Source organism: Manis pentadactyla, chromosome 1 (genome assembly GCF_030020395.1).
Source record: "Manis pentadactyla isolate mManPen7 chromosome 1, mManPen7.hap1, whole genome shotgun sequence".
NCBI classification, from domain to species: Eukaryota; Metazoa; Chordata; class Mammalia; order Pholidota; family Manidae; genus Manis; species Manis pentadactyla.
Window position 1 is genome coordinate 27094177 of NC_080019.1, and position 25524 is coordinate 27119700.

Consider the following 25524-nt stretch of genomic DNA (forward strand, 5'->3'; position numbering starts at 1 on the left):
TAAGGTTATCTAATGTAGTATTCACTTTGAGATCCTTGTGAAATCACACCCAGGGACATCTTAATGATTTCAATTATGACTCCTAATTATTATGTGAAGATTTCATTTCTTTCCTCATAGCCTGAGGGAGAACTTCAAGTGATTTATGACTGGCACACAGCATTTGCCTATGCAGCACAGCAGCATGGAGGCTGAGAAGGTAGAGTGGGGCATCTTTGTGAGAGCTCTTTTAAGAGTTTGCATGTTATCTTTAGCCATTAGGGAGTCCCTGAATGGTTTCCAAGGGAATTACATGAAAATGCTGTCTTAAAAATGTAAATCCAGGGGACACCTATTACATGGATTATAATGACTATTCATCAGAATCATCTAGAGGATTTACTAAAACAGTGTTTCACAAGTCTTCAGGTGGCTTCTGGTCTGGGGACTATACTTTGAGAACCTCTGGATTAAGGGACATGGGGTCTAGTGAGTAGACTACTGGAGAGAGAAGATAAGAGATACTGAAGAACATGCATCTAGAAAGGGAGGGTAGAAACAGAGAGGAGGTAGGGGATCAAGTGATGGGTTACTACGGTATAGTTGAACTGATCAAATATCTAAGATTTCCCTCACTTTCATTGATTGGGTGTTTATATGATGTTAACCAAAATAGAGACTCTAGGAGGAGGAGGGGGAAGGAGGAGGATAAATGGAGCTCTGGAGACATTGAGGTGAAGGTGTTTATGGAGAAAATAAAAACACAAATATATGGACTTTGAGCTGAGAAAACTCCTATGTGACTTTAAAGCACATGAACACTGTGTTGACAAAATGTAAGCTGCACACTTATTTGACCAAAATAAAATATTGTTTTATTATGTCATCAAAATCTGGAACAGCTGAGGTTAATCATTTCATAATTTAAAAAATGCCTTAGCATTTGAAAAAGCATATCATAAAAGTGTTTATATTATACAGAAATCAGTAAATGAATATAAACTTGAACAATCGGGTCATAGTTCCTTTTTGGCAAACTTGGATAATTTGAATATCAATCAAGTAAAATGTCAAAATTTTTCTTCCTCCATTTCTAAAGCTAAATCATATTCTCTTAAGGTTGCTTCTGATTGGTGTAAGAAAAGGAAATACAGTGTTTTGTTATTTATTTATTTATTTTCTAGTAACAAGAAAGGATAAATGAGGGCCAAAAGTGAGTGGAAAAATGGGACATCCTCTATTTTGTTTAGTGGTTGCTGCTACAACTAAGTTTGTTTTGTTAAGATATTCTACATTAGAAAGCAACTCTAAATTTAGAGAAATATTTACATACATAGTATTGGGCAGGATTCTCTTATATGAACCCCTTGAATATGGCTGTACTTCGGTTCAATCAGAAGATGGTTCTCATACATGACAACTTAGGCGAGAAAGAAGGTGGGCGTCAAGAACCGGGACCCCAGTGAAAGTCAATGGGCTGCACAAAAGCACAGTTAGCATGGGAGTCCAGGAAATACAAACAGGGACCTGGGGGATCAGAGAGCCTGGGAAACTCACATTTTGGATGAAACCCGAGATGAACGAGACAGGACTTTGAAAGGCGTGGTGCTTGCGAATGGCAGGAGAGGAAGGGAAGGGTGAGATCCTGATGTTGACAAAGGCTCAGGGACAAATGCAGCCAAACAAATGGTCGTAATATAGAAATGGTAAGTAAACAAGCAGAGTTCTTCTGTCACGGAAGCCAAACCACAAGGAAAGCTCAAGAGTGTCACCGCAGAATGCGAGAGTGCGGGAAAACACATTGCTCTTCAGTAGCGGTAGGACACGGTAAGAAAGAAAACCTAGTGAGAGCCTATTGACAGTGAAAATTTCTGAACTGTAACTTGTTTCTCAGACAATGCAACTTGAATTTTTCTTATCATATAATTGTCATATTGGTCATTTAATTTCAATCTATTTCTTTTAAGGAGTGACTCTGTCCTTGTGTTTTCCACACGATCTTCCTCTAGTTCTTGAAGTAAACACCATTGGTTGAGATAAAGCAATTGGTATTTCAAAATTCTTATGAAATTCCACCTCTGAAGGCTGAGAATATAATTGTGAGGGGCACACATAAATTAGGTTGGCTATTTGTGTGCATAGGGAGGGGTAAGCTAAGGCTGAGGATTATATCCTGTAAAGAAATTCTTATCACCTCTTTAATCATAGGGGAGTTATGTTATTAAAAATAAACAAACAACAGTAATAATTTTTAAAAATAGCCTTTTCAAATTGAAGAGGTGTAAATATCTCCTAATCTGACCTTCATCTCAGAGCAGGAAACTGTTCCACAGATTTCCTCCTAAGTGGTACTGGTTCTGCTCCTATTTACTTTGGTTGTCCATCTGAACATTCTGCAACTTAATTTAGATATTACTAGGCCCTGGGACCTTTGGAGGGGATTTGAATAATGCCAAGAATGAAGTACTGGGCTACATGTCATTAGAATCCTTCATTTCTGTAGTTGGCTCTTGATCTGCCCCAAATATCACACAAGTACAGCAGAAACAGCATCTGCAATACCTAAGAAAAAAAGAAATGATTGGCATTAGCCTAGTCCTTTGTTATGTGCCTTTTACATGCCAAATCAGAAGAATTTTCATTTGGTTTCAGAAAGAGCTAGTATCTACTAAGGGAATAATTAATGGTTGTAGCTATCTGTCAGTATAAACACGGCAATCTCAAAGATATTAGAAGACGTGAACTAATATTTTTGTTTCAAGAAACTACAAAATAAAAAAAAAATACCAAAATGACTTATTAACTGAATAGGTGAATATATCTGAAATCTTTATTTTGCTCATATATATCACTTAGAAGCAGTAAAATAATTTATAGGATTATTTTAAATGCAATTTGAAAATTCAAAGTTTTGTACTTATAGTATAAAACTTTTGTTTTGTACTCTTCCTTTTGAAAATGTTAGTATGTCCAATAAGGTCTCTTTTAAAACACTATTTTATTTTTATCCATTAGTTAAAAGATAAAAATTATTACTATAAAAGTGATTTAAATCATTGGAAGCATATTATGGACTGGACAGGTTTATAATTTTTAATATATTCAAAGTATCTTCCTTGACATTTAACATACAGCTTTAAACATAAATTCAGGACTCACCACAAATATTACCTCCCATTTTAACATGGGCATAGCCATCTACTCCCCATGAACTTCCCCATGAGTTCCGCACAATCCAGTATGGTATACTTCCTACAAAACATAAAATGGTATCAAACCCTGAAAAACTCACATTTTGTTGTGAATGCATGTTCATTTAAGGTTTAGTTCTTGACAAGTATAGTAGCTCTGAGTAAAAGATTAAAAATGTAATGTGATGCTAACTTATACTAGCTAAGTAAACTTGAACAGTATGTGATGTAACAATTCAGTTAATGAAAAAAATATATGTTTGAATTCACTTAATATATGGACTGCATAAAATGAAACACTCATTTCCTAATCCAAGGAATTAGGAAAAGGCAAAAAAAAAAATTGTTAGGTGTGTATGATAAAATAGTAAGTACTTCTGCCTTCCCAACGATTATTTTAAACATTCCAGATGGAGGATACACATTATTTTAATCAATAATTATCCTAATTTTAACAAGGTATCCACCCAAATTGATGGGGGACTTATACTTGCAAGTCTACGGAAAAGCTGTAAAGGTCTTGGGATGACTTAGACATCGCAGGACCAAATATCAACATTTTAAAGGATGGTGATCATTTGTTAATCAGAGCTCAAGCTGTAATCAATTGATCAAGTCTTATCAGCATTTACCTGTTTTATCAAACCCAGTTATGAGAACTGCGTGATTTGCTTCTCCACTAGAGCAGTGATGCTGTATTATGCCTCCCAGGTAATCTTGCCAGCTCACTGCATCTACTATCACTACCAAAGGGCCAAAGGTAAGAAGTGCATTTGCCATTTCATCTTCTTGGTCACTATCAAAAGAGGAAATATTTGGGTAAGGTGTTTAGTTTTTAAGTTAAAATTATTTTATAAAAATGATGTATTTAATCTGTGTATGGTTAGGAGTAGATTTGGTTGCAATTACAGAAGACCAAAATAATGGAGGCTGAAAGAATTCTGGAAGATTGGCAGTCCTGGATTGCAATGGGATCCAGGATATCAGGAACTCGGGATCTTTCTATATAATGTTTCTGCTATGTAAGGTTTCTATTGGGATGGTGAATTACTGGTCCAAGGAGGCTGCTGAAGCTCCAACCATTTAACACATATTTCAGACTGCAAGAAGTAGAAAGGAGAAGTGCTATATTCCAGGTGAGAGAAGATTCCAAAAGTTAATACACATTCAGCATACATCTGCACAGATCTCATTAGCTAGAACTCAGTCATCACAAGGTTAAGTCTAGCTTCAAGGACAATGGGAAATGGAGTTTTGTAGCTGGCTGGCAAAGTACTCAGCTATCACACAAGGACTCTTGTAATATGGAAAGTGGGAAGACTGGATGCATGGAGATATCTCTGTCACATCATATGAGAATCAAGAGACTAACCAATTTATGTTAATGAATGTCAAATATAGAAATCATAGGGAATGATTACCCAGAAGTTGCAAATATAATTATATGACAGAAGAAATGTTAAGATACCAGGAGAACTAGTACTAGAGGTGAAGAGGGCAAAAGACACAATTATTGCTTTCATACATGGACGTCTGTTGATAAAGTCCAGTGTTACACAACATTCAGCCTTCATCGATCTCAGATGTATGTGATTGAGCCATTATTTACATTTTTAAAGGTTAGTGCTGCGGGTGAAGGACACTGAAACCAAGTCACTGGTATTTCAGCTCATTAAGACAGCACTGGGTAGTTTATTGCTGCAGGAACCCGTGGTGGACAGTGGCTTGAAAGTAAATAATCCCTCATCAAACCCAGGTGGTGATCAGTTTCTATCAAGGGGATATATTGTCCACAGATAAGGGAAAAAGTGAGTGCTTAACGGTGGAATTTATTGAAATAGAAACCATGCACTCATTCTAAACATTTATTCATGTTACCTGCTAATGTGAATATCTGTTTTTTGGAGATCTATAAGCAGTCATTTCTAATTTTTGCTATTGTAGTAATAATTTGTATTCATCAAGATTACCCTGAGACAGACAAAATTATAATATTTTCAAAAGGCATCATGTGGTAGGGTATAGGCTTTGAAGTTCCACATACCTGGATTCAAATTTCACATGTACACTGGAGTCATTCCCCTATCTTTCAGAATCGGTATAAGGACAAAATTAAAGGTATTAAGTTTTGTAGCATGCTTTACATTAATTATACTCCAGGTTTGCAATAAATGTTTTTTATTCCCCTTATTTCTAAATTACCTAATAAATTAAGCTTGCTCAGCATAGGTTGTAGTGTATAACATTTTACTGTTACATTTTTAAAAATATTGTATAATCTAAATATGATAAATATCATAATCTCTGTATTAAACAGAACAAAGTTGTGTCCACCTTTTTAAGATAACAAAAGGTATACTGTAAATATATGACATCAAATTTCTAGTTACAGGCACAGCATGACGGAAAGAGAATTATCAAGGAAAAATATTTTTTAGAGTGCAAAGGGTAATTAACACTGTAAGATCAAATAAACAATTTAGTAGTAATCCTTGCTTTGAGGCAGGGCTAAAGAGAAGATACCCAAGCTATTGGGAAATAAGAAACAGGAGGGCAAGCCACAGTCAGGAAGCAGGCATATGTTCCATTTAGCCCCCGAACTGACTAGCATTGCTATCACTTGTCTTCGAAAAGATGTTGGCTTTCAGAGAGTTAAAATATGCTCCAAACAGCATTTTATTTCCATTTTTAGTCCAAAATGGAACTACTAGCAAAATGTACACTTTTGATAATGGATGTATTATCAAACCTTGTTCTATGAGCTTACTATTCACAGATCTGAAAGCTACAAATCCAACAGCCTTTAAAGAATTCTCCTAAACATCATCGTCTTCAAGGTTTGGCGATTAAGGGAAGTCTTATCTGTTACAGACCTTTGATGAGTGTGTAGATTTCCATCTCACCATTCCTAGAATTCCATGTGCTATATTGTGTCTTAGTGTTTCAGTCCATTGTTATAGGTAGTAGGTTCTTTCCCTTTTTGTTTATTTAAATAGTCATTGTCATGTTATAGTTTGAGCTCTGAAATGTCTTTCCTGGAATCTGATGTGCAAAGCAGCATGAAGAAACCCAGGTATGAAAGGTCATGTCGCTTTAAAACTAGACTATCTGTATGATGCAGTGGTTTTCTCGAGTTTCTTTCAGGTCTACACAAGATTTCAGGGAGTTTTTGGTTGATGGCTGTGCCCTGGGCTCTACTGTAATAATCTGGCCCCTACAGTTTACCAGCTGTGTGACTCTCCCCAGGGACTTTGGATGGGAGCTGTGAGAGCTGAGCGCCGGGGCCTGGCCCAGGGTCTGTCACAGCAGATGCTGTGGGAGGCCTTCCCACAGCCTCCAGGTACCACTGCCCTGCAGCCAGGCTTCCAACAAGGAGCCCGAAGGCCCTTTGCCTGAGGCCCTCCTCTCCTGAAGAGCCAGGAAATCAAGCTCACTCCCCACCTCTACCCTGGCTGCACCTCAACTAATGGATCATGCACAGTGAGGAACATCAAATCAGGTGGAAAGTGCGTATGTTACCTTGGCTCTGAGCGGTCCCCAGCACAGTTAAATTCCAGGTTATCCTCAGTACTAATTTGCTTAATAAGAAGACCCTGCCTTCCTTGTTCTGTCTTATTTGTCTGTTTCCCTACCAGTGTTTCCCAGGGTCACTTCCAACATGTCCCAGTGATGTCCCCTTCCAAATCTGTTGCTAGTTAAACATTTATGTCTCAATTAATTGTTATTCTGTTCTTTCAAGTTGCTCAGGCCAAAAGGCCCAGAGACATTTTTGATTCTTTTCTCTTCTCCCCTATATAAAATCCCTCAATATACCCCTTGGGGGCTTATTCTCTGTGAGGGGTATACCCTATTACCTCTCATATCAAGACCATTCTTTCAATACTCTGCTCTAAGATTATTAACTGATAATCTTTATTATCCCATTTTCTACTAATCCTACCCATCTTCTCTTCACTGTATTCATATTGGCTTCCTCATTCTTTAAATATGCCAGAAATGATTCTGCCTCAGGACCTTTGCATATACAGTTCCTTCTGCTTGGAACAGTACTTCCCCAGATACCCACATGGTTAAGTGCCCACACTTCTCCAGGTCTTCACTCAAATGTTGTCTTCTCAGGAAGCCCCTCCCTGGCCATCCTAGGATTGTATACACCCTTTCCATCACTCTGTTGCTTCTTCCTTCCACTGTTTTATTTTCTTCTCTTTAGAAATGATTATACCTGACATACCATTCATATTTTCATTTTATTACCTGTCTCTATCACTAAAATATAATCCTGAGGGCAGTTTTTGTCTATTTTGTTCTGTGCTGAATCCTCAGAGTCTAAAACAAAGTTCAACAAATATTTGAATGAGTGAATAAATCAAAGAAATATCTTCTTGAGTCTAACACAAGTAGCTTACTTAGCATGTATTATGACAATGTTTACTGTTTAGTGTAAATGTAGGGATTTTTATAGGGATCTTTTTCTTCTTCATCAAAGGATTGGATAACTTCTACTTTAGGCCTACTGATGTTTTTGCATTCTCTCCTCTAATTCCGACTAACACCAATTATTTTTTAACTGCTTCCTAAATTTTCCAATTTGTTACTCATGACCAAGAATTCCCTCAATCCTTTTAACTGAGATTTTGAAAATGTAGTTCCTCATTGTGCACATGCTTCACTTGTGCTCTCAAGGAACTGATAACTTATAGATACACATTCCCATTTTAGAAAGCATGTTACCTTTGCCCTCAGAGATGCTGATCAATGTGCTCAGTGACCCTGCATATCTTAGTATAGATTCTATGTAGCCTGCCGTCTGCAGAGCTGAGGCTCTCTGGTGTATGGGTCCGATGTAGCTTCACCCAGAGAGCCCTTGTGGGGGACAGGAGCTGTGCTGACAACCTACCAGGCCTCTGGTACTCTTAGAACTTATTTGAAAGGGTTCCATTTTGTTCAAGGATCCAATTTCACCCTTGATTTCCTTCAGATCCCATAGGTAGCCTCCATCTGGATCAAGAGATTCTTTGATACGCACTATCAGTATGTTAGAGGGCACTCTGTCACCTTTAGGCAAATTTAATTTCTGTTTTCTCTGTTTCAAAAGACTGTGCAAAGTGACTGCTACTTACCATCAGGGAGGGGTTGGAGGGGTTGGGGTTGGTGAGTGGAATGGGGAGGAGGATAAGGAGGCACAAAATCTCAATTAAAATAAAAGTTGGCCACAGGGGAGGCAGCACAGCACGGCAAATACAGCCAATGATTTTATAACATCTTCCTATGTTAACAGATCGTAACTGCTAGTTGGGGTGAGGATTTAATAATGTAACTGTTGAATAACTGTGTTGTATACCTGAAATCAATATAATACTGCATATCATTTATACTTCAATAAAGAATACATTAAAAAAAGATTTGTAAACTTTCCTTTTTTAAAATTTAACTGAAAAACGTTGTTGGATGAGTCTTCGTTTATCCTTATTGTCCCTGAACACCTATTTTGCACTATTTGAAATGATTTCCTAGCTGGATTTGAGTTTTACATGTGTTTGTAAAGCATTTTTTTTTAATGATTGTTTTCCTCTGAACTGTCCAAAGTCATCTTGCCCCTCGAGTCCCAGCCCAGGTGCTCCTCAGCCAATCCTGACCTAACCCTGCACTCCCCCTGTGCTTGCACGTGTGCTAGTGCATCTACATCCAGGGGCACAGTCCCACTTGCTTTTAATGTGAAAGTTTCAGTTTATGCTTTTCTTATAGTTGATATCTTGAAAAATGCAAGGAACAATGAGCATGTTTAAAAAGGCTTCTTGGTAAGTAAACTACTTGAAATTAGCTGGAGAGCTTAGACAAGTCAATTTTGGACTGATTCAACAGTTAGACTGAAATATGCTACTGGTAATTATGACCCCTAAATTTGGCAAGAGGAAGATGGTAAGTGTAAACTATACTTAACCTGGATTTAAATGTGTTAAGTTTGTTATTTCTATTGTAATGAGACATGGAGAATTAAGTAGATCATATTTAAGTAACAACATCCATAGCACTCCATTGTAATTTCCAATTACACTTTTTGGTAAAAATTATATTTTAAAATAATTACAAGTATGAAGTGATGCTTTCAATCAAATTATTAATTCAGAATAGTCACTAGATCATAAATTAAGAAATATAGGGGAAAACACACTAAAATAAGACAATTACCTGAAGTCATATGAATAATACCCTTTGATTGAAAATCCAGAATGTGAAACAGAAAAGTAATGGCACAGGCCGTTTTGTGCTTTAAATGGATATTCTGAATCTCTCACCAGTTTCACTTGCATCTAAAAGAAAATAATCACATGAAGGTTCTCTATTGAAAATGCAGTTGTTTGAAAAATCAAATCAAATCTATTTCAATGTGTCTAGATTCCTTTGACTACATGTAAATATTCTTTGGGATATTAAGATCTTAAATCTTCAGGTGTCTGTTATGGACAGCTTAGGTAATTAAACACAACATCTTTCTTTCTGTTTTAGTCCTATTTTTCTATTTCTTCCTTCTCCAGAATTTCCCTCGATTTGTTAATACAGTCATGTCATCTTTCTCCTGAAGGTACAGTAGGGCAACACACTTTCCTTCTGGACATTCTATGTTAGCAAGTCTCTGAGACTCACCCCAGGCAATGGTCAAATCCAACATTCTTTCTAGCCCCTTCTTTCTGTGCCATGCATCTGGTATGTGTCACATATAGTTGTCTATACAGAATGCTTCCTTTCTGGGATTATGGAAGCCAATTCATTGTTGGCCATGATGTGTATAGAGCAGCTTCTTGCATGCAGTGACCCAAAATACAGCAAATGAACAAGAGCAGCCTGATACTCGAGTTTGGAACACTCTAGCTTAAAATTCTTTTACAAAACATAGTAGCATCCTCATTGGCTGGTTTACAAAACATAGTAGCACCCTCATTGGCTGCCTATCTGCAACTGATGCTGGATATAGGACAATGCCAGAGAGTGTCCTAAGAACACGGAGGGACACTATGGTATATTAATTAGATTAAGTCCTTCAGTAGGAGGCAGAGAACTTAAGGTGCAGTCCTGGCTCAGCCACTGATTTGATCCCACCTCTAAGGTCTCATTTCTTTACTTAAAGAGTTGCTAAACTAGCTGGCCCCTAATGTCCCTTTTACCTTAAAAATATTCAGAAATTCTATGGAAATAAATAATCATATGATCTCATCTTTCTAGGTCAGTATGTGACACAAACTGCAAAAGAAAAAAAATCACTTAGCTATTAAGAAATGTTAAGAAATAAACTTAAGTACCTATCTGAAAACAAATCTCAGGCAAGATTTTTCACTTTAATTTCTCAATGGCTGACTTGCCTGGAAGCAATTCATTTTTAAATCTGAATAATTCAAGCTTTGTTCATCTAAATTTCTGAACTTAAAAACCTCATTTACTGTAGGAGTAAATGATTTCAATTCTGAACACATGTTAAACAAGAGAAGCAAAGACTTTGAAGGGCTAAGAAACTAGTCACCTTATCTAACCAGTTCAAAGCATTGAGAGTAGACCCTCCATTGCAGCCGTAATTATTATATGAACAATCAATGACCTGCTGGACACTTAGGTCTTCCAAGGGCTGCCCTTTTATTGCATATGCAGATTCTACTGCGCCCACCACGCTGAAGGCCCAGCATCCTCCACACTGTTTGAAAATAGAGATAGAATAGTATTTACCATAAAATAACTTTTAAATCAAGTTTACCCACATCTCTAAACATCACAAGCTATCAAATCAAGTAAACTGAGCTGAACCCAGGGGCCTACGAAATATAAATGCCCATCCTGTAGATTTTCAGATGGAAAAAGGAAAACCAAAATGCTCTTTTAAGCATAAAAATATAATTATTACTCAGAAGTAAATTGGTAGTATCACTATTGTGAATTAAGACAATGCAAGATAAAAGTGAATTTTAGAAATTGAGGAAATATTTGGACTGATGATTTTTTAAAAGACTAGTCAGTTCTTTGAACATTGACCTATTTCTGTGAAATGTACCAACTCCCATTCCGTTCTTCAATCCTTGTTCCTCCCCCGATACTCGGCTTCTATGTCATCTACCCTCCACCCTCAGGGCTGGAGGCAGTGGTGAAATGAGGGGAGGATGTATGTCGTGTACGTCGTGCTCACTTGATGGACGTGAGAGCTGAGTGAACTATTTTTTAGGCTATCAAGATGCCAACATGGCACATCATGGATGCACATGAAATGTCCTAATGATAGAAACCCGTATTAGTCATTCCTTATTCACATCCTGGCTGACCATCTTCCTGTTCTGGATCTACTAACGTGCTTTTATTGAACGAACTGGAAACAAAGATTAAAGTGGTTGGTCCTGAAAACAAGGGAGGGCCCGGAGGGAATGAAATCAAGGATTGCACCCAAGGAGGAAGGATGCATGTGAAGGGCAGAGTGGGAGTAAGATTTGAAATTGGGCAGAATTAACTTAATCACAGGATATGGGCTGCATAGTTACACAAAGATAGGAAGAAGAGCAATTGGCTGTTTTTGTGGAGTAAGGTTTTGAGCATCTTTATGGCATTAAGTGGTTTTATTTACGTCTGTATCTCCAGTGCCGATAGTATAGTAAAATACTCACTGGGGGACTTACTGCAGGGTCTCTACCCCTTGAGAAATGTGAATACAGGTTGCTGGCACCATGCCCAAGGCTAGTCTCAGTTTACCTTCCTACACCTGCCCCAGGAGGGCTCTTCCTGCTCAAAAACCTCTCTTTAGCAGATTCTTTTAATTAAAAATTCTCAATTACAAGTGCCTTTTTAAATACAATGTAGACATTTCCTGGTAGAATTGGGTTTCTCACTAATTCACACTTCATTTTGAATTCAATAATAAGGCAAATGATTTGGTGGTAAAATTAAAATTAAATTCATAATAGATATGGAATCTGAGAAGTAAAGAAGGATCACCCTGCCTTAAAAAGGGGAACTGAAGGACCTGTTGAGGTTTCCAGTGCTGACAAATTGAGACTCTATCCCTGCAGGTAAGGGATCAACTCTTCCTGGTGAGCTGGCATTCCTTGTACCAATAGTAGGGGTATCTTCAGAGGGGTAGGCTTATCTTCAAAATCAAAGATGGGCTTTGACTTCTGCCTCTCATTCTACCAGAGATTCTCCCTTCATGGAAATTTTTGGATGACTGGGTTGTGTTTTTACCCAGAAACATGATGAGTTCCATTACAAGTTTGACTGAACCTGACCTCAAAGGTGACTTCCCATGCTAAGACGATAAACTTACCGTCTGCTGGTTTCTCACTTGCGTTACAACATGCTTGTCCCTCCAGTCAAATCTTAATGGCAAAGACACATTGAGTGTGGACGTTTGTACTTTTGCTGGGTATCTGGGAAATCTGGAAGGTTTGCTTCTTAAATAAATAGCTAAATAGAAATATGAAATGAAAAGACAACCTATAATATATTATAGGGAGGGCCTCTTGGGATTCTTTTTGGAGGAGCTTCTCAAATACAACAGTGGCTTTCTAGTAGTGCTTTCTGTTTGTGATTTACCTTTATGCTTTTCCATGCCATGAAATGCACTCAGCTGAAAACTATAAAGATAAGAATTCCTACAATAGGACTGAAGCTGCCACATAAAATGAATTGTTTGACAGAATGAGGTCAATAATAAAAATGAATATAACTGACATCATTTGTTTTAGCATAACCCATGGAAACACAGGTGTCTTGAATAGAAATAGCAGTAAAAAATGGCAGAAGGGATGAGGCATTGTAGAACCACATGGAAATGTCTATTATTATCATATTTAGTTCTTATGCAATAATTAGAAAAGAGTAACCATGAGTTTATATTTCTGTAAGCACCTGGTACATGCTTGACATTTACTATTTAATAAATGATAGCTAGCCAATTTACTAGATTTATAATTAAACAAGTCCTCAAAAATTAAGGAAACAAATTAAAATCAGAAAATTAATCAACTCATAGTACCACCACACCATACCTTTAAACTCTTCAGGAAACAAATAAGAAAATTGATTTATTCCATACACAGCACCATAGTTTTCATGAGGAAATAAAGAATTCAAGTGTTGATGTCTATTAAGACTTTCCTAGAAGAAAAAAAGAGAGAGATGATTTCAGGTATATATTTGAATCTAGAAACATACATCTTATGTATTTATAATTCCCCTTCACTAAGTATGTTGAGGGCACTAAATGTCTATTTATTATAGTGGAGAGATGAAATAAATTTCAAATAAATACTAGATGCTAGTGGAAATTGTCACCAATACACTCATTAGATTAAATAATTATGAATTTGGAAGTGTCTTTTTCTTTGTATTTCCCAGCACTAAGCAACAAAGCATGAGAAATGAGTAAATAAAGAGTAGATAAATATAATTCTCTTTGAGCTTTACAGATGTCTCTATCTCATTTAGAGTAAAAGGCTTTGTAAAAGATGTCTCTATCTCATTTAGAGTAAAAGGCTTTGTAAAAGAGATGCAATCCTGAAAATGTTCCAGAAAGATAGATTGACTTATCTCTCTGGAGGGAAAATATGACCATTATTTACAGATTCTTCAGCTCTGAATTTTGTGGTAATTTATCTTAGGCTTGTCTTTTATGTGAACATGTCTCAGTTTCCTAATACTAACCAATTATGTAGGATAAATAAAACTTCAGAGTACTGCCGCTTGTTAAATTTCCATCTCTTGCTCTTGTATATATGTTTATGCATTCTCGTGTTTATTGTGTGTCTGTCTAATAATAAACCTATAAGCCAAATGAGAACAAGACCTGTCTTTCTTATTCATCACTGCATTCCCCAGACTGAGCACATGCCTGGCACACAATAGATGCTTAATTAATAGTTGTTGAATAAATAAATAAATGACATTTTATATATGCCATATCCTTAATAGCTTTAAGCTGGTTTCTTTTTAAGCACATTATCACTGGACTTATCATACTCTTATTTTTTCCTTATTGAGCATTGCCTATAAAGATTGTTAATCAATGAAATAATAAACAGCTGTGAGTTTTAGGCATTTAAAAATAATCTTGATGAAGCAAAGCTTTGAATATAATTTGGAGAGGAGATGTATAAATACAAAAATATAACTGAAATAACAAAGGAAGTATGTATATGACTAATATAATCCAGAGACTGTCAACTGCTAAGGAATTCAGGATTCACTCATTCTGTATTGACTGAGCATCTTTGTGAGCTGGAATAATTGGAGAAGACACTGACATAAAGGACATAAAGAATGCATAGGAAAGCATGAGGTGGTCATGAGAATGTCTCAAGGTCTTCCATTTATAGGGAACTTAGCTGCTGCGTGCTAAACTGCCACTCTTATACCAAGAGAGGCCACAGTTCCCACAGGCTGCCCCTAGCTAATGACTGAGCACTAAAGCTGCTATTTTGGGGAAACCTGGGACTTCCGTGAAAACTGGTTTAGGATAAGTAAGTCCCTGCTGGTTTCTCTGATGCTTCCTTGGACTGCACAACACTTACCTCAATCTTTCTTCTCTTCTTCACTCAAGGTCAACAGATTGCTTTCATAATAAAATAACATTACTAGTACATCCAAGAATATTTTTTCTTCTAGTTGCTACAACACTAGGACACATATCCACCTAAAAGTGGTTTCAAATCATTTAAATTTTAAAAAGCCCTCTATTTTGTTTCTGGAATTAACTAATATACTAAGTGACTTGGTGGGTCTACTTCAATCCTTGCTATTAGAGCAGATTTCCTAGAAGGATCACAAACGATGAGTCTCTATTGAGCTGTTGCTCCTCATCATATCAACAACCTCTTTACAGAATCAACCGTAAGTAAACGATCAACTATATCATATGTCCTTAACATAAGGAAACAGAGAATAAAATAGTGGTCAACTGTATAGTAAATGTCCCTAAATGAAAGACTTGAGCCTTAATTTATAAACAAAAATATGTAACATTTTGAGGGATATACAGAAAATATCATTAGTAATTTTGAAATGTGCAGAAGTTTGAAAACCAGACGGATCATATACAAGAAAAATTAGAGTGGATGAATCAGAACAGCCTTTCAACAGATCAGGTGAAAAATAATTATTTTTATATATTTTTGCTTTGTTTTATTTTAATTGAATAAGTTATAATAAGACATTCCAGAATCTTCCATGGAAGGGGATCCATGACCAGAGAACTTGAAGAAATTACCCCATATTATAAAATTAGAGAAAACATGCCCTTTTGACAATAGATAATATGCATCCTTAGTCTCTCTCTAGTCAAAATCGTATCTTAGGGTTCTGTCCCTTTATTATGGCACCTTTATTATGACTTCTAACAGCCAGTCTTCCTTTGAAATGCTGGACTCTCTTGTAATCAGTGTGTGTGTGCACATGTGTACATGCACTTAGGTGATGCCATATTCCATCTGATGATTAAAATGTATTACGTTCCTAAGCAGTCTTTTCTGCATTCTAATTTGCTCTTTTGCTGACCTAGCTAGGATATTTCATTAATTCTCTGCAGTTCTTACAAACTCATTACTGGAAAGGAAAGGAAGGACAATGTTTGCTCACAACAGCAAACAGAGAGGATTGTTTCAGTGTGATCACAATAAGAGATAACGCTATTGATAAGAGACTGAGCCAGTCTCATAGAAGACAGACTGCAGTTGTAAAATTCTTCAGAAACCAACATTTTTCTTATAAGGTCAGAAGTGTCTGCTTCCATCCTGGGCATCTTCACTGTCCTAACTTTCTAATTATGGGTAACCACAGTCCCTGATGTTGGTCTGTTTAGGCTAAGTTGAGAAGTAAATGGTTACTTCAAAAAAATCTAAGAGTTGAAACCCTTAGAAGTAGGGGGATTTGGGGTGGGGGGGTGTCTCAGCTATTTGTTAGTTCTTAACTCTACCCCTTGGAGGAGAAAAACCAGTAAAATCTTTCTTATATTTTCCCAGTAAGAATAAATTATATAATGGAGTTTCTTCTTGCATGTACTCAATTGTTTCTAAAGGAGGAAGCAATTCCTTTGAGGCCAAATTATTGAAAATCGGTCTTAAAATTGAGAAAATTTATAAATTTCTCAGCTTTTGGGTACCCTAAATATGCAGGGTTGAAGGAATTATTAAATTGAATGTACATATTTTTTTAGATACTTTATATGAATTAAGTTAATCCTGTATTAGGTAACTGCTGTATTATTCCACTTCATGATGAGTAAACTGAGGTGCAGGTAATTTGCTAAAGATCACACAGCTAATACTTGAAGGGGTATGGCTGTCTATTCAGCCAGGAATGTTAGTCATTTTAGTATTTGTGTGTGTGAACATGCACATAAAGATTGAATTTAAAAGATACTTTTCTGAGAATTGGTTGAAGAAATCTATTTTTCTTCCATTTATTCATTGAAAAATGCACTATAGTATAATATTTAAACATAACAGTAGTAACTTATTAGGCTATAATTTCATAGGGGTCAGCACATGTCTTATTCTCCACTGAATCTGTCAGGAAACCTAGATCAGCTCTTTATACTTAATAAAGGTTAAGGTATTGGATGAATGGATGGACAAATGAATGAATAAATTCTCATTCGAGACTTCAAATTTATGATATATTTCCATTTTGGCAACATATGCATTAAGCTAGAACTTTTTGAAATGGTCACCTGAGCAACAGCGCCTTACGTCAGATTCACCTCTTAATGTTTTAGTAGAAGGAAAATGTGGTTTAAAGCATTCCTAGATGAAGTTTTTTTTGGAGGATATAATCCAGATTTCAAGGGGGCTTATTAGTGCAAACATCTGTGGTTCATTAGTTATCATAATTCATTATAAAATGCTATGCTCTTCTATATTTACAGATCAATATACATGCCTTAAAGTATACATAATTTTATTTTAAAAATAAAGCAAGTATCATTATGGTGAAAATTTTAACGTGAATTTTTTGAAATTGTCTACAAAAATCACAGGTGTATTAGCATATGAACATTATTCTGAAGTGAGTACATGCAACTTTTATTAGTTCTATTATTGGGTCTGTGGTCCCCAGCGGGATTAGAATACTAACTGCTTTGTGGTAAAATGATGAGCATCTGTAAATACCAATGCACACCTGGGCACTGGCACAGAGTAGGCCAAATCCATCAGCAAGGAGCCTCCTGAGCACTGAAAGTTTCTAAAAGAGTGAAAGGACAGAGATAGGGGAGGAATCCCTTCTTTACTCTGTCCACAAATTATCCAGAGAGGCATCCCACAGTAAACAAAGGAGTCTGGTCTTCACCCAACAATAATATACTGATATTTGTAAGCAAGTTTCATCTGTGCTACCTAACTTCCATTTCAGGAATATTCCTGGGGAACTTAGGAAAACAGAATAGGCAGGGATGACAAAACCCTTTCAACATTCTCTGAACCCCTGACCCTGAAAGACATTACTAATCAAGCAGGCAGGTCCTCCAACCGCGTCTCCAGCGGCGATCCCCAGAACACCCATCAACACCATGTTCCAGGCAGCCACATTAGTTGGTTTGCAAACCGGCTGAGTACTATTTGCTTACTGTCCCTAAACAGGATGCCAAGATGCAAAGGCTATCGGTCTTGGTCCTCAGTGTTTGTGTACTTTTCGTGATATAGTCTACAGATTCTAGTACAACACAGAGGGCTCTATAATTCTATTTTAATCTTTAAGCTTCATTATTTTTAACTTTAATTTCATTACGAAGCCAGGAAATTTTCTAGATTCTATACACAATTTACCTGATAGGTCAATGGTGGACAGTCTCAACTAATTCATAATTTGGCATTATTTTATATAACTTTTATAGAGCTTTCTAGAGTTATACTGAGTTTTAGTTATCATCTGCTTTAAACCATCCTGTCAGGACAGAAGAATATTTACTAATGCTCATGGTACCCAGGAAGCAAGACCATTTCTGTCTTTGCCTGTGTCCTGCCCTCTAGTCCACATCCAAACAGCAGTCTACATTCAAACACCTAGAGATGCTCCCAGTTTCCAGCAACTGTGTTTTGAAGCCTAAACACTCTCCTTTCCAGGCAACCACTTCAAGTAGTAAACTCTCACTGGAAGCAATTGCTCTGAAAACTTATTCAGGCTCTCTGACTCAAGGTTTTGAAATGTAGTAAAAATCTTTATAACTGTCCTCTGCCACTTACAATTTTTCCCAACATGGATTCTTGTATTCCTCCTGAGAACAGCTATATGTTCTAAACATTCATCTCCTGGGTATGGCCTTTTTACAGGACCAATATAAGTATATAATATGAATAAATATACACACACACATAAAATTCATATATTATATAATTATATTTATTTTAATATAAATTGCATAATTTATTCATTGATTACTATTAAATAAAAGTGTATTTATAATAAATACGAATTATATAAAAATCTAAATGCATATTTGTACATGATATATTAAATATATTAAATATTAGACTTTATACAATGTTAAATATATAGGTATATAAACATGATATATTTAACATATATATTATGAATATAGTACAAATATATGTTGAATGTATAGAATGGTATATAAAATATAATTATATTTATGATAAGCATAATAAATTATGTTATATATTTTTAAAAAATGTATTTGTTACTGTGGCCCTTGTGTCTCAAATCCTCAAAAATGATTTTTGTGAGGAGGATGGCAGTGTGTTTACTTATTTAGCCAATGATCATTATCAGTATAGATGAGATGGACTAGTTTCTTTAAGGGGTTTGGTTCACTACCATACACAATTAAGCTCAGGACAGGGCTAGAATACAGGACACAAAGTTTGTTCTCAAGGGATTGTACTAGTGCTTCTGGTTTTGAAAGCTAGAATGGAACTCACGAACAATAAAAGTACACATCTTGGTTTGGGAAAAAAATAAGTGTGGCCAGAATCAGGCAAGGCAGGGACGTCCTAAACATTGGAGCTTTCCAAGGGGAGAGAAGAGTAGGAGAGGGTACAGCTATAGCATCCCATGAGAAATCAAGAAAATACCAGGATAAAACAAATACAATTCCAATAAACAGTATTACTAAATTCGTACCTATTTTTCATTCAGAATCAATTTCCTTTTATAATAAGTCACGATAATGACATCTTTTATTATTTTTTAAAAGTCGTTAAATAATATCAGATCTTAGAACACAGTGAGGCAAACTGTAAATCGGTTTCTCCGCAGTTTCTTTGGTTTCAGGAAAACCCGTCTATAAATAGTCAGCTAACTGGTCCAGTCCAGAATTTTAACGGTGGGGTAAAATCTAGGCATCATGAAGCTTTTCAGAATAATCTGAAAAGAAAATTAAATGCTTCCCTTTTGCTAAATCCATTTCTTCCAAGTCAGAAAGAACCTTTAAGCCGCTGCCCTCGTTCAAGGGGCTCCAGTTCAGGAGAATCACAAATGGGCGGGACTGGGAGGGACTGGGCGAGCCTGGAGAAGCGGGCTCCTGCTCGCCTGTAAAACTGATTTCCGGACGTTAGCAGCGCTCCGCGGGGAGCAAAAATGAAGGTTCCTTCCGCCTCTAACGGGTTCCGGTAACCGAAAAGGAACAGCTACGGAGGTACACCGTCAGGGGGACTGCTAAAGGCGGGTGCTTTCTGCACCCACGAATACTTAGGGGACATCCATGGATGACTTGGGAGAGTCACATAAACCCATAGCAACACATCTTCCCTGGAAAATCAAGTATTTGGGTCAGCAAAGGCATGGGAGACGCGACCCGCGGCGCGCGGGGCGCGGAGGGAGCAGTTCGCTGCTGGGAACCCAGCCCAGAACCCCCTGCCGCCCCCCGCAACTGCGCCGGGCGGCCCCCGGGCGGGGCGGCTCCGCGGGGCCCCGACGCGGCCGGAGGGGCGGCAGGCAAGGGGGAGGCGCGCGCTCGGTACCCGGAAGGCGGCGGCCCGTCGCTCCTGGCTCCGCGGCTCCGTGCGGCCGGAGGTGGCGCGGGAATCGGCGCGGCGCCCACAGCAGCAGCACAGCCAGCAGAGCAGCCAGAGGCGCCGCAGCGCCCGCCGCTCCATGCCCGCGCCCAGCCCGCGCCAGCTCTCCTGCCAGCCCCGCGGCTCCTCCCCCTGCTGGGCCGGCGGGGCGGGCCGCGGAGCCCCGGGTAGCACGCTGCGGCCCCGCGTGCCGCCTCGGAACCTGGGAATCCGTGGGCTGGGAACTGTTGCGATTTCCTTTTTTCACCATTCTTCTGTGGGAGCATCAGGCACATGACCACGTGCTTTCTGGGCTCACCTCCCGCTTGTTAGAGAACCTCCTGACACTCATCTACAGTAACATGTAAATGCAAACTTGTGCGATCGGCACTTGCAGAATTACCTTTAGTTTTCTTCCTTTTGTCTCAAAGTGAACAATTCAGACAGAATTTTAATTTAACATGCGTTCAATTTGAATTTAACTGTTGTTCCTTCTGTGATGGTCCCTAAATTTGGGACCTAATTCTAAAGATGTTCGCGAATTTACACAGAGGCATTCATTCACTCAGCATGTTTATAGATATATAAAAATTTATAGTTGCATAATAATGCATAATTTCTTGATATATGTCCATTTCAAGACTCTCAAGTTTGTTTCTCTCCAAAAGAACATAGGGGCAGCACCTACTTCTAAACTTCGTAGTGAAATTTAAAGTAATCCACGTAAACCTGTAAGATGCCTGGCACATTTTAGGTGCTCAGTATTAGCTACTTATTATATTTTTAAGATAGTTTATTTCTCCCTCATTTTATTACCGTTGCTGTTTTCCACCAGTTCGGCTTCATAATAGCTCACTCTTCAGGCTTTCTTCATGTTTAATTTTTCCCAAACCGTTCCACTTCATATAAACCTAATCCAAGGGAATGAAGTGCAGAAGGAACAAAAATGTAATGTTCAAATCAGTCAGCATTCCAATCTGGCAGCATCTCAGGCTAGTTGTTCTCTGCTAGAAGAAGAAAAGAGAATACCCTTTAGGGATCTCTGTTAAGGAAAAGCCCCCTCAAATGTCCTTTGTCACAGAGGTCCTGCATGCCTTTGAAACAGCCCAGATGTTTTTCAAATTTAAAGTATATAGGAAATGCAAATTCTGGTGCCCAGTTCTGGAGTGGGTCCTGATTCTGCTTTTCTAACAAGTTGTTGCTGCTGCCGTGCTTCGAGTAGCAAGCACACGGCCCGTGGATCTCTTGATCCAGTTCTCCTGAGGCAGGGGGAAGGCAGGAAGGGGGCTGAGGTGTCTACCTCAGAGAATGCTCTTCTGGTCATTCCACCTCTGCTTATGTTTCTGGACAGTGACTAGTAGCTGAGTAATACTACCTTTTCTGGGCCTCAGGGCCAGCCATGTAATTTGCAGTGCCCACTGTAAAATGGAAATGGAGGCCCCTTATCCATCAGTAAGAATTCCAAGACAGCAACGGCAGAGCATTAAACTCAGCACAGGATCCTGTGTGGCTGCCCAGGCCACACATTCATGAAAGCAGTGCAGATGAGCCTTTCTATTATAATCTTTTCTAAGTATGGCTTTCAGAAGTCTTCAAAATTGATGTCATAGCACCTTAGGCTTTTTAGAACCACCAGCTGATTAATGTCTTTAGCGTTTCCCTAGGTACAATGAGTAATCTTATTCTCTGATGCAAAACTGGTAATAAAAATAATGTACATTTGTTCTGAATATTAAAAGGAAAGTCATGGAGGCCTTTATGTGCATGTATAACAAGATATATTGTTCTTAGAATGTGTGATCATAAATATTTAATTTAGATAAGTTCACAGATCAATATTCATCTCAACCTCTATAATTCTGCTCTTAGATCTTTATTATAAATTACTCAAGCTAATACTTTTTTTTATTTTTAAATGGAAATTTGCGTTTAGAGCATAACTACTGTTTATTGACAACCTACTGAGTCAGAAAATTTAAATATAGGCAGTCATCCTTACCCCAGGATAATTGGTACTATAAAAGAACCATTGAAACTAAATATAATTCCTAAGCTCACATCAAAAAATATTTATTTAGTACTTACTAAGTGCTAGGAATTCTTCTAGATAATGAGGATATATCAGTATATAAGGGACTAAAGCAACACAAATCCCCTCCCCTATAAAGCTGGCATCCAGTGGGGAGAGAGAAACAATGAAATCAGTAGAAGTGTAATGGAGCAATAAAATGGGGTAAAGAGTCAGGAATGTGAGGTGTGAGGTTGAAATTTTAATCAAAGTGTTTGGGATAGATTTCACTTGAGGAAACATTAGACAAAGATTTCAGGAGGTGATAGTGAGACAGTCAGATATTTGGGTAAGAGAAATTAAGATAGAACGAATAGTCAGTGCAAAGGCCTTGAGATAGAAGTATATCTGGCATATTCTAGAAAAAGAAGAAGTCAGTATGGATGGAGTAGAAAGAAAGGGGAAGAGTAGATGAGATAAGTAAGAAGCACATAGATCGTAGAGGTCTTGAAGGTCAATTAAAGGAAAATAAAAATGATCTATTATACAGTAAAAAAGGTGGCATAAAAGCTCTTATCTTGAAAAATGAAGGTCACAAGTATCTGCTAATTTTTAGAATAAGTACTATGAAAAGGAGCTTTCTTCAACCCTGTTGCTGCAAAACAGTTACCTCCAAATGTGGCAGCTTAAAACTGAACATTTTTTATCTCACCAGTTTCTGTGGGGCAGGAATCTGGGAACTGCTTAGCCGGATGTTCTGGCTCAGACTGTCTCATGAAGTTGCAGACAAGAAGTCAAGATGGCTGTAGTCATCTCAAGGAGGATTCAATTTCAGACTCTCATGGCTGTTAGCAGAAATCCTTAATGCTTCTCAAACTTTTGGATTAAGGCCCCTTAGATCCTTACCACCTGGGTTCTCCAGAGGGCTGCTTGTGGCATGACAGCTGTCTTCCTCCAAAGTGAGTGATTAGAGAGATTGGGAGAATGGGCCCGGGAAGGACTAAAATTGCAGCAGCAGTGTCTTCTAGAACCTAATGTTGAAAGTGAAGTACCACCACTTCTGCTCCTGGTAGCACAGACGAAGCCTGGTGCAGTGTGAGATGTGGAGGTTGCACCAGGGCGAGTACCAGAATTGGGTACCATCTAAAAGGCCAGCCACTACCCCTTCATCTTTGACTTAAACGGCCCAATAACAAATGTGAACATCTTTTGTGTATGTAAACAATCCAAGACTTCATCCGTATTCACAAATGCTTCTCAATATTATTCCATTTAAATTATTGTTTACTATGTTTTTTTCCTGTCAAAGACCTTCTGGGTTGTCTTCAGTTTTTAATCATTTGACTTCACATTTGAATGGGTTTACAATGGGATTATTTTGTTTGTTTCTATTTTTACTTAATAAACACTCATGCGCTTATTATGATTTATCAAGCATTGTTCCAAGCATTTAACAAATATTACCTATATTGAGTCCTCATAACAAATCCTGCAGTAGGTTAGTATTATCGTGTCCATATTATAGATGGGGAAATTGAAGCACAGAAACATTAAGGTGTTTGCTCAAGGTCACACATCTAGTAACTGGTGGCTCTTGTATTTTAATCTGTGCAATCTGGCACTAGTCTATGCCATGCAGCCTCTCTAGTTCTTCATCATCACTTTCATATACTTAATGAAATCATTCACCTTCTCAAAGATATGCATTATTAATTTGTTATCAATGATCACTATAATTGCATAAGATACTGTAAATTCAAATAGCTAAAGATTGTCAAATAATTTGAAACATAAACTGAGAAAGATAGTGTTAACCTGGGGAAGATGTTTGAATAGATATTAATCTTATAAGAGATTAGTTCTGTCATGAACATTTTCATAAGAGGAATTTTCATCACTGCACAACCTCATGACCGCACAGTTTCAGATAACAAATACACTGAAGAGAAGGAAGCTTATCCAGTACCTGCAGTCCTTACAACAACCATGCAAGGTAGGAATGAATATCCTCTCTTTACAAATAAGGAAACTGACTTTAGTGACTAAGGAATTTATTCAAGATCCTAAGTAGTAAGTGGTCATGGTGAGATGTAAATAGAGCCATCAGACATCAGAGCCTGTGCATACTTTTTCTGCAATGCCAGGCTACCCTTATTTACTTTAAGGCATACCTTGTGGTTATTTCTTATTATTTTTATTTTATGCAGGCTTTTCTTTATTAATCATATCTTTTTTAGTCCACCATGAGCTTTCTGTGTTGTAATATAAATCACAAGAAAGCATGACCTCCAGTTATGCAATTAAGTCATTGTGTTACTTCTGAGTTGAATGGTTGATTTTCCCTTATTAAATTTTTCTCCCAATATTATGGGAAGGGATATTATTCCTCCAGACAATTAGTTAACTAGTGTCTGGACTGAAAGGTCTGATTATTTTTGCTGGATTTCACAGTGAAAATTGTCCTAGTGCCATGAACTCTCAGGACTCCTTTACCCCTTTTGTTGTCGTTGATTGGGTTCATATACTCTCCGCAGTCATCTTTCCCTCTTGTGTTGGCAGCGTTTCACAGGGGCTATATAAATCCTGAATGAGAAAATGTGTTACGTCAATTTCTAGGTAAGAGACTTTCAAATTTCCTTTCTGGCTAAAAGCAAAGAAATGCTGTCTGAACAGCCAATGCTAATGGGCAGGATTTATCAGGCTTTAGAAGTAGCTCATTCTAGTTTCTCAGCCAGAGGGGAAAGGCTGCAGCAGGGGACACAAAAAATGTGGTAAAACAAAGGCTAAGGTACTAACCCCACTAACTAGCTTCTACCAAGGAGGGAAAAAGACCATTAATAAAAATCCATAATGTGTACCTTCTTTCTCCAAGCAGTTAATGGAACAAAATGCAACACCTGAAACCACGAGTGGTTTCTATAGAAACCTCAATCCAGTTCTATTCTGCTGACATTTGAATAAATGTGAGGACTGGAGTGCTTAGCTCTGCTGCAACACATACACTGTGAAGACAGAGCTAATGGGTTTAGCTAAGAACCATTATTAACTCCTTAGAGCAAAATCAAGTCGGTTTTCTCCTTATAGATTTAGACTATTCCATAGTCCTAAATATTTCAGAAAAACCTGGGGGTAGTAGGTAAAAACATGGCATTTCACATGACAATAATATTCTGCAGGAGCCTAAAACTCTTTCCCTCTAATGCAATATTTTTAAATGGTGGAAATTTGTTATTTTCACGATCTAAGAAAATATTCTGATAAACTCTATTCTGAGTATGTCATTAATACTAATGTACATTCTGTTTTGATAGCTTTTCATCTCCCTTAAGTTAAATGGAGCCTTACATACCTTTTGATTTCTGTTGCCTAT

The 25524-nt window shown here is 37.6% G+C and overlaps 1 protein-coding gene and 1 long non-coding RNA gene across 4 annotated transcripts in view; one reads left to right on the forward strand and one right to left on the reverse strand.

Annotated features, from left to right (window-relative positions):
- CTSO (cathepsin O) lies at positions 1 to 20829 on the reverse strand. The gene is made up of 8 exons (XM_036887789.2): positions 20114 to 20829; positions 13190 to 13298; positions 12466 to 12605; positions 10687 to 10854; positions 9360 to 9481; positions 3803 to 3966; positions 3139 to 3231; positions 1 to 2541 (listed from the first exon to the last, which is right to left on the reverse strand). The coding sequence occupies exons 1-8, from the start codon at positions 20246 to 20248 to the stop codon at positions 2507 to 2509; spliced, it is 966 nt and encodes a 321-aa protein (XP_036743684.2). The 5' UTR covers positions 20249 to 20829; the 3' UTR covers positions 1 to 2506.
- The window catches only part of LOC118913667 (uncharacterized), a 10851-nt gene continuing 5020 nt past the window's right edge, over positions 19694 to 25524 (forward strand). Inside the window, exons 1-3 of one of the 3 annotated variants that reach the window (XR_005025284.2) lie at positions 19694 to 19921; positions 22870 to 23113; positions 24714 to 24770. This is a non-coding gene — a long non-coding RNA (uncharacterized LOC118913667). The remainder of the gene's footprint in view (positions 19922 to 22869; positions 23114 to 24713; positions 24771 to 25524) is intronic. The other 2 variants (XR_005025283.2, XR_008995749.1) reach the window with 2 other exon arrangements.

Bases quoted from the DNA above. Each gene is read 5' to 3' on its own strand.
- CTSO (XM_036887789.2), bottom strand. From the start codon at position 20,248: ATGGAGCGGCGGGCGCTGCGGCGCCTCTGGCTGCTCTGCTGGCTGTGC. The intron at 3,967-9,359 runs GTAATTGTCTTA...CTCTTTTGATAG, and splicing joins TATTATTCATATGACTTCAG to TGACCAAGAAGATGAAATGG. The intron at 3,232-3,802 runs GTAAATGCTGAT...TATGTTTTGTAG, and splicing joins AACTGGGTTTGATAAAACAG to GAAGTATACCATACTGGATT.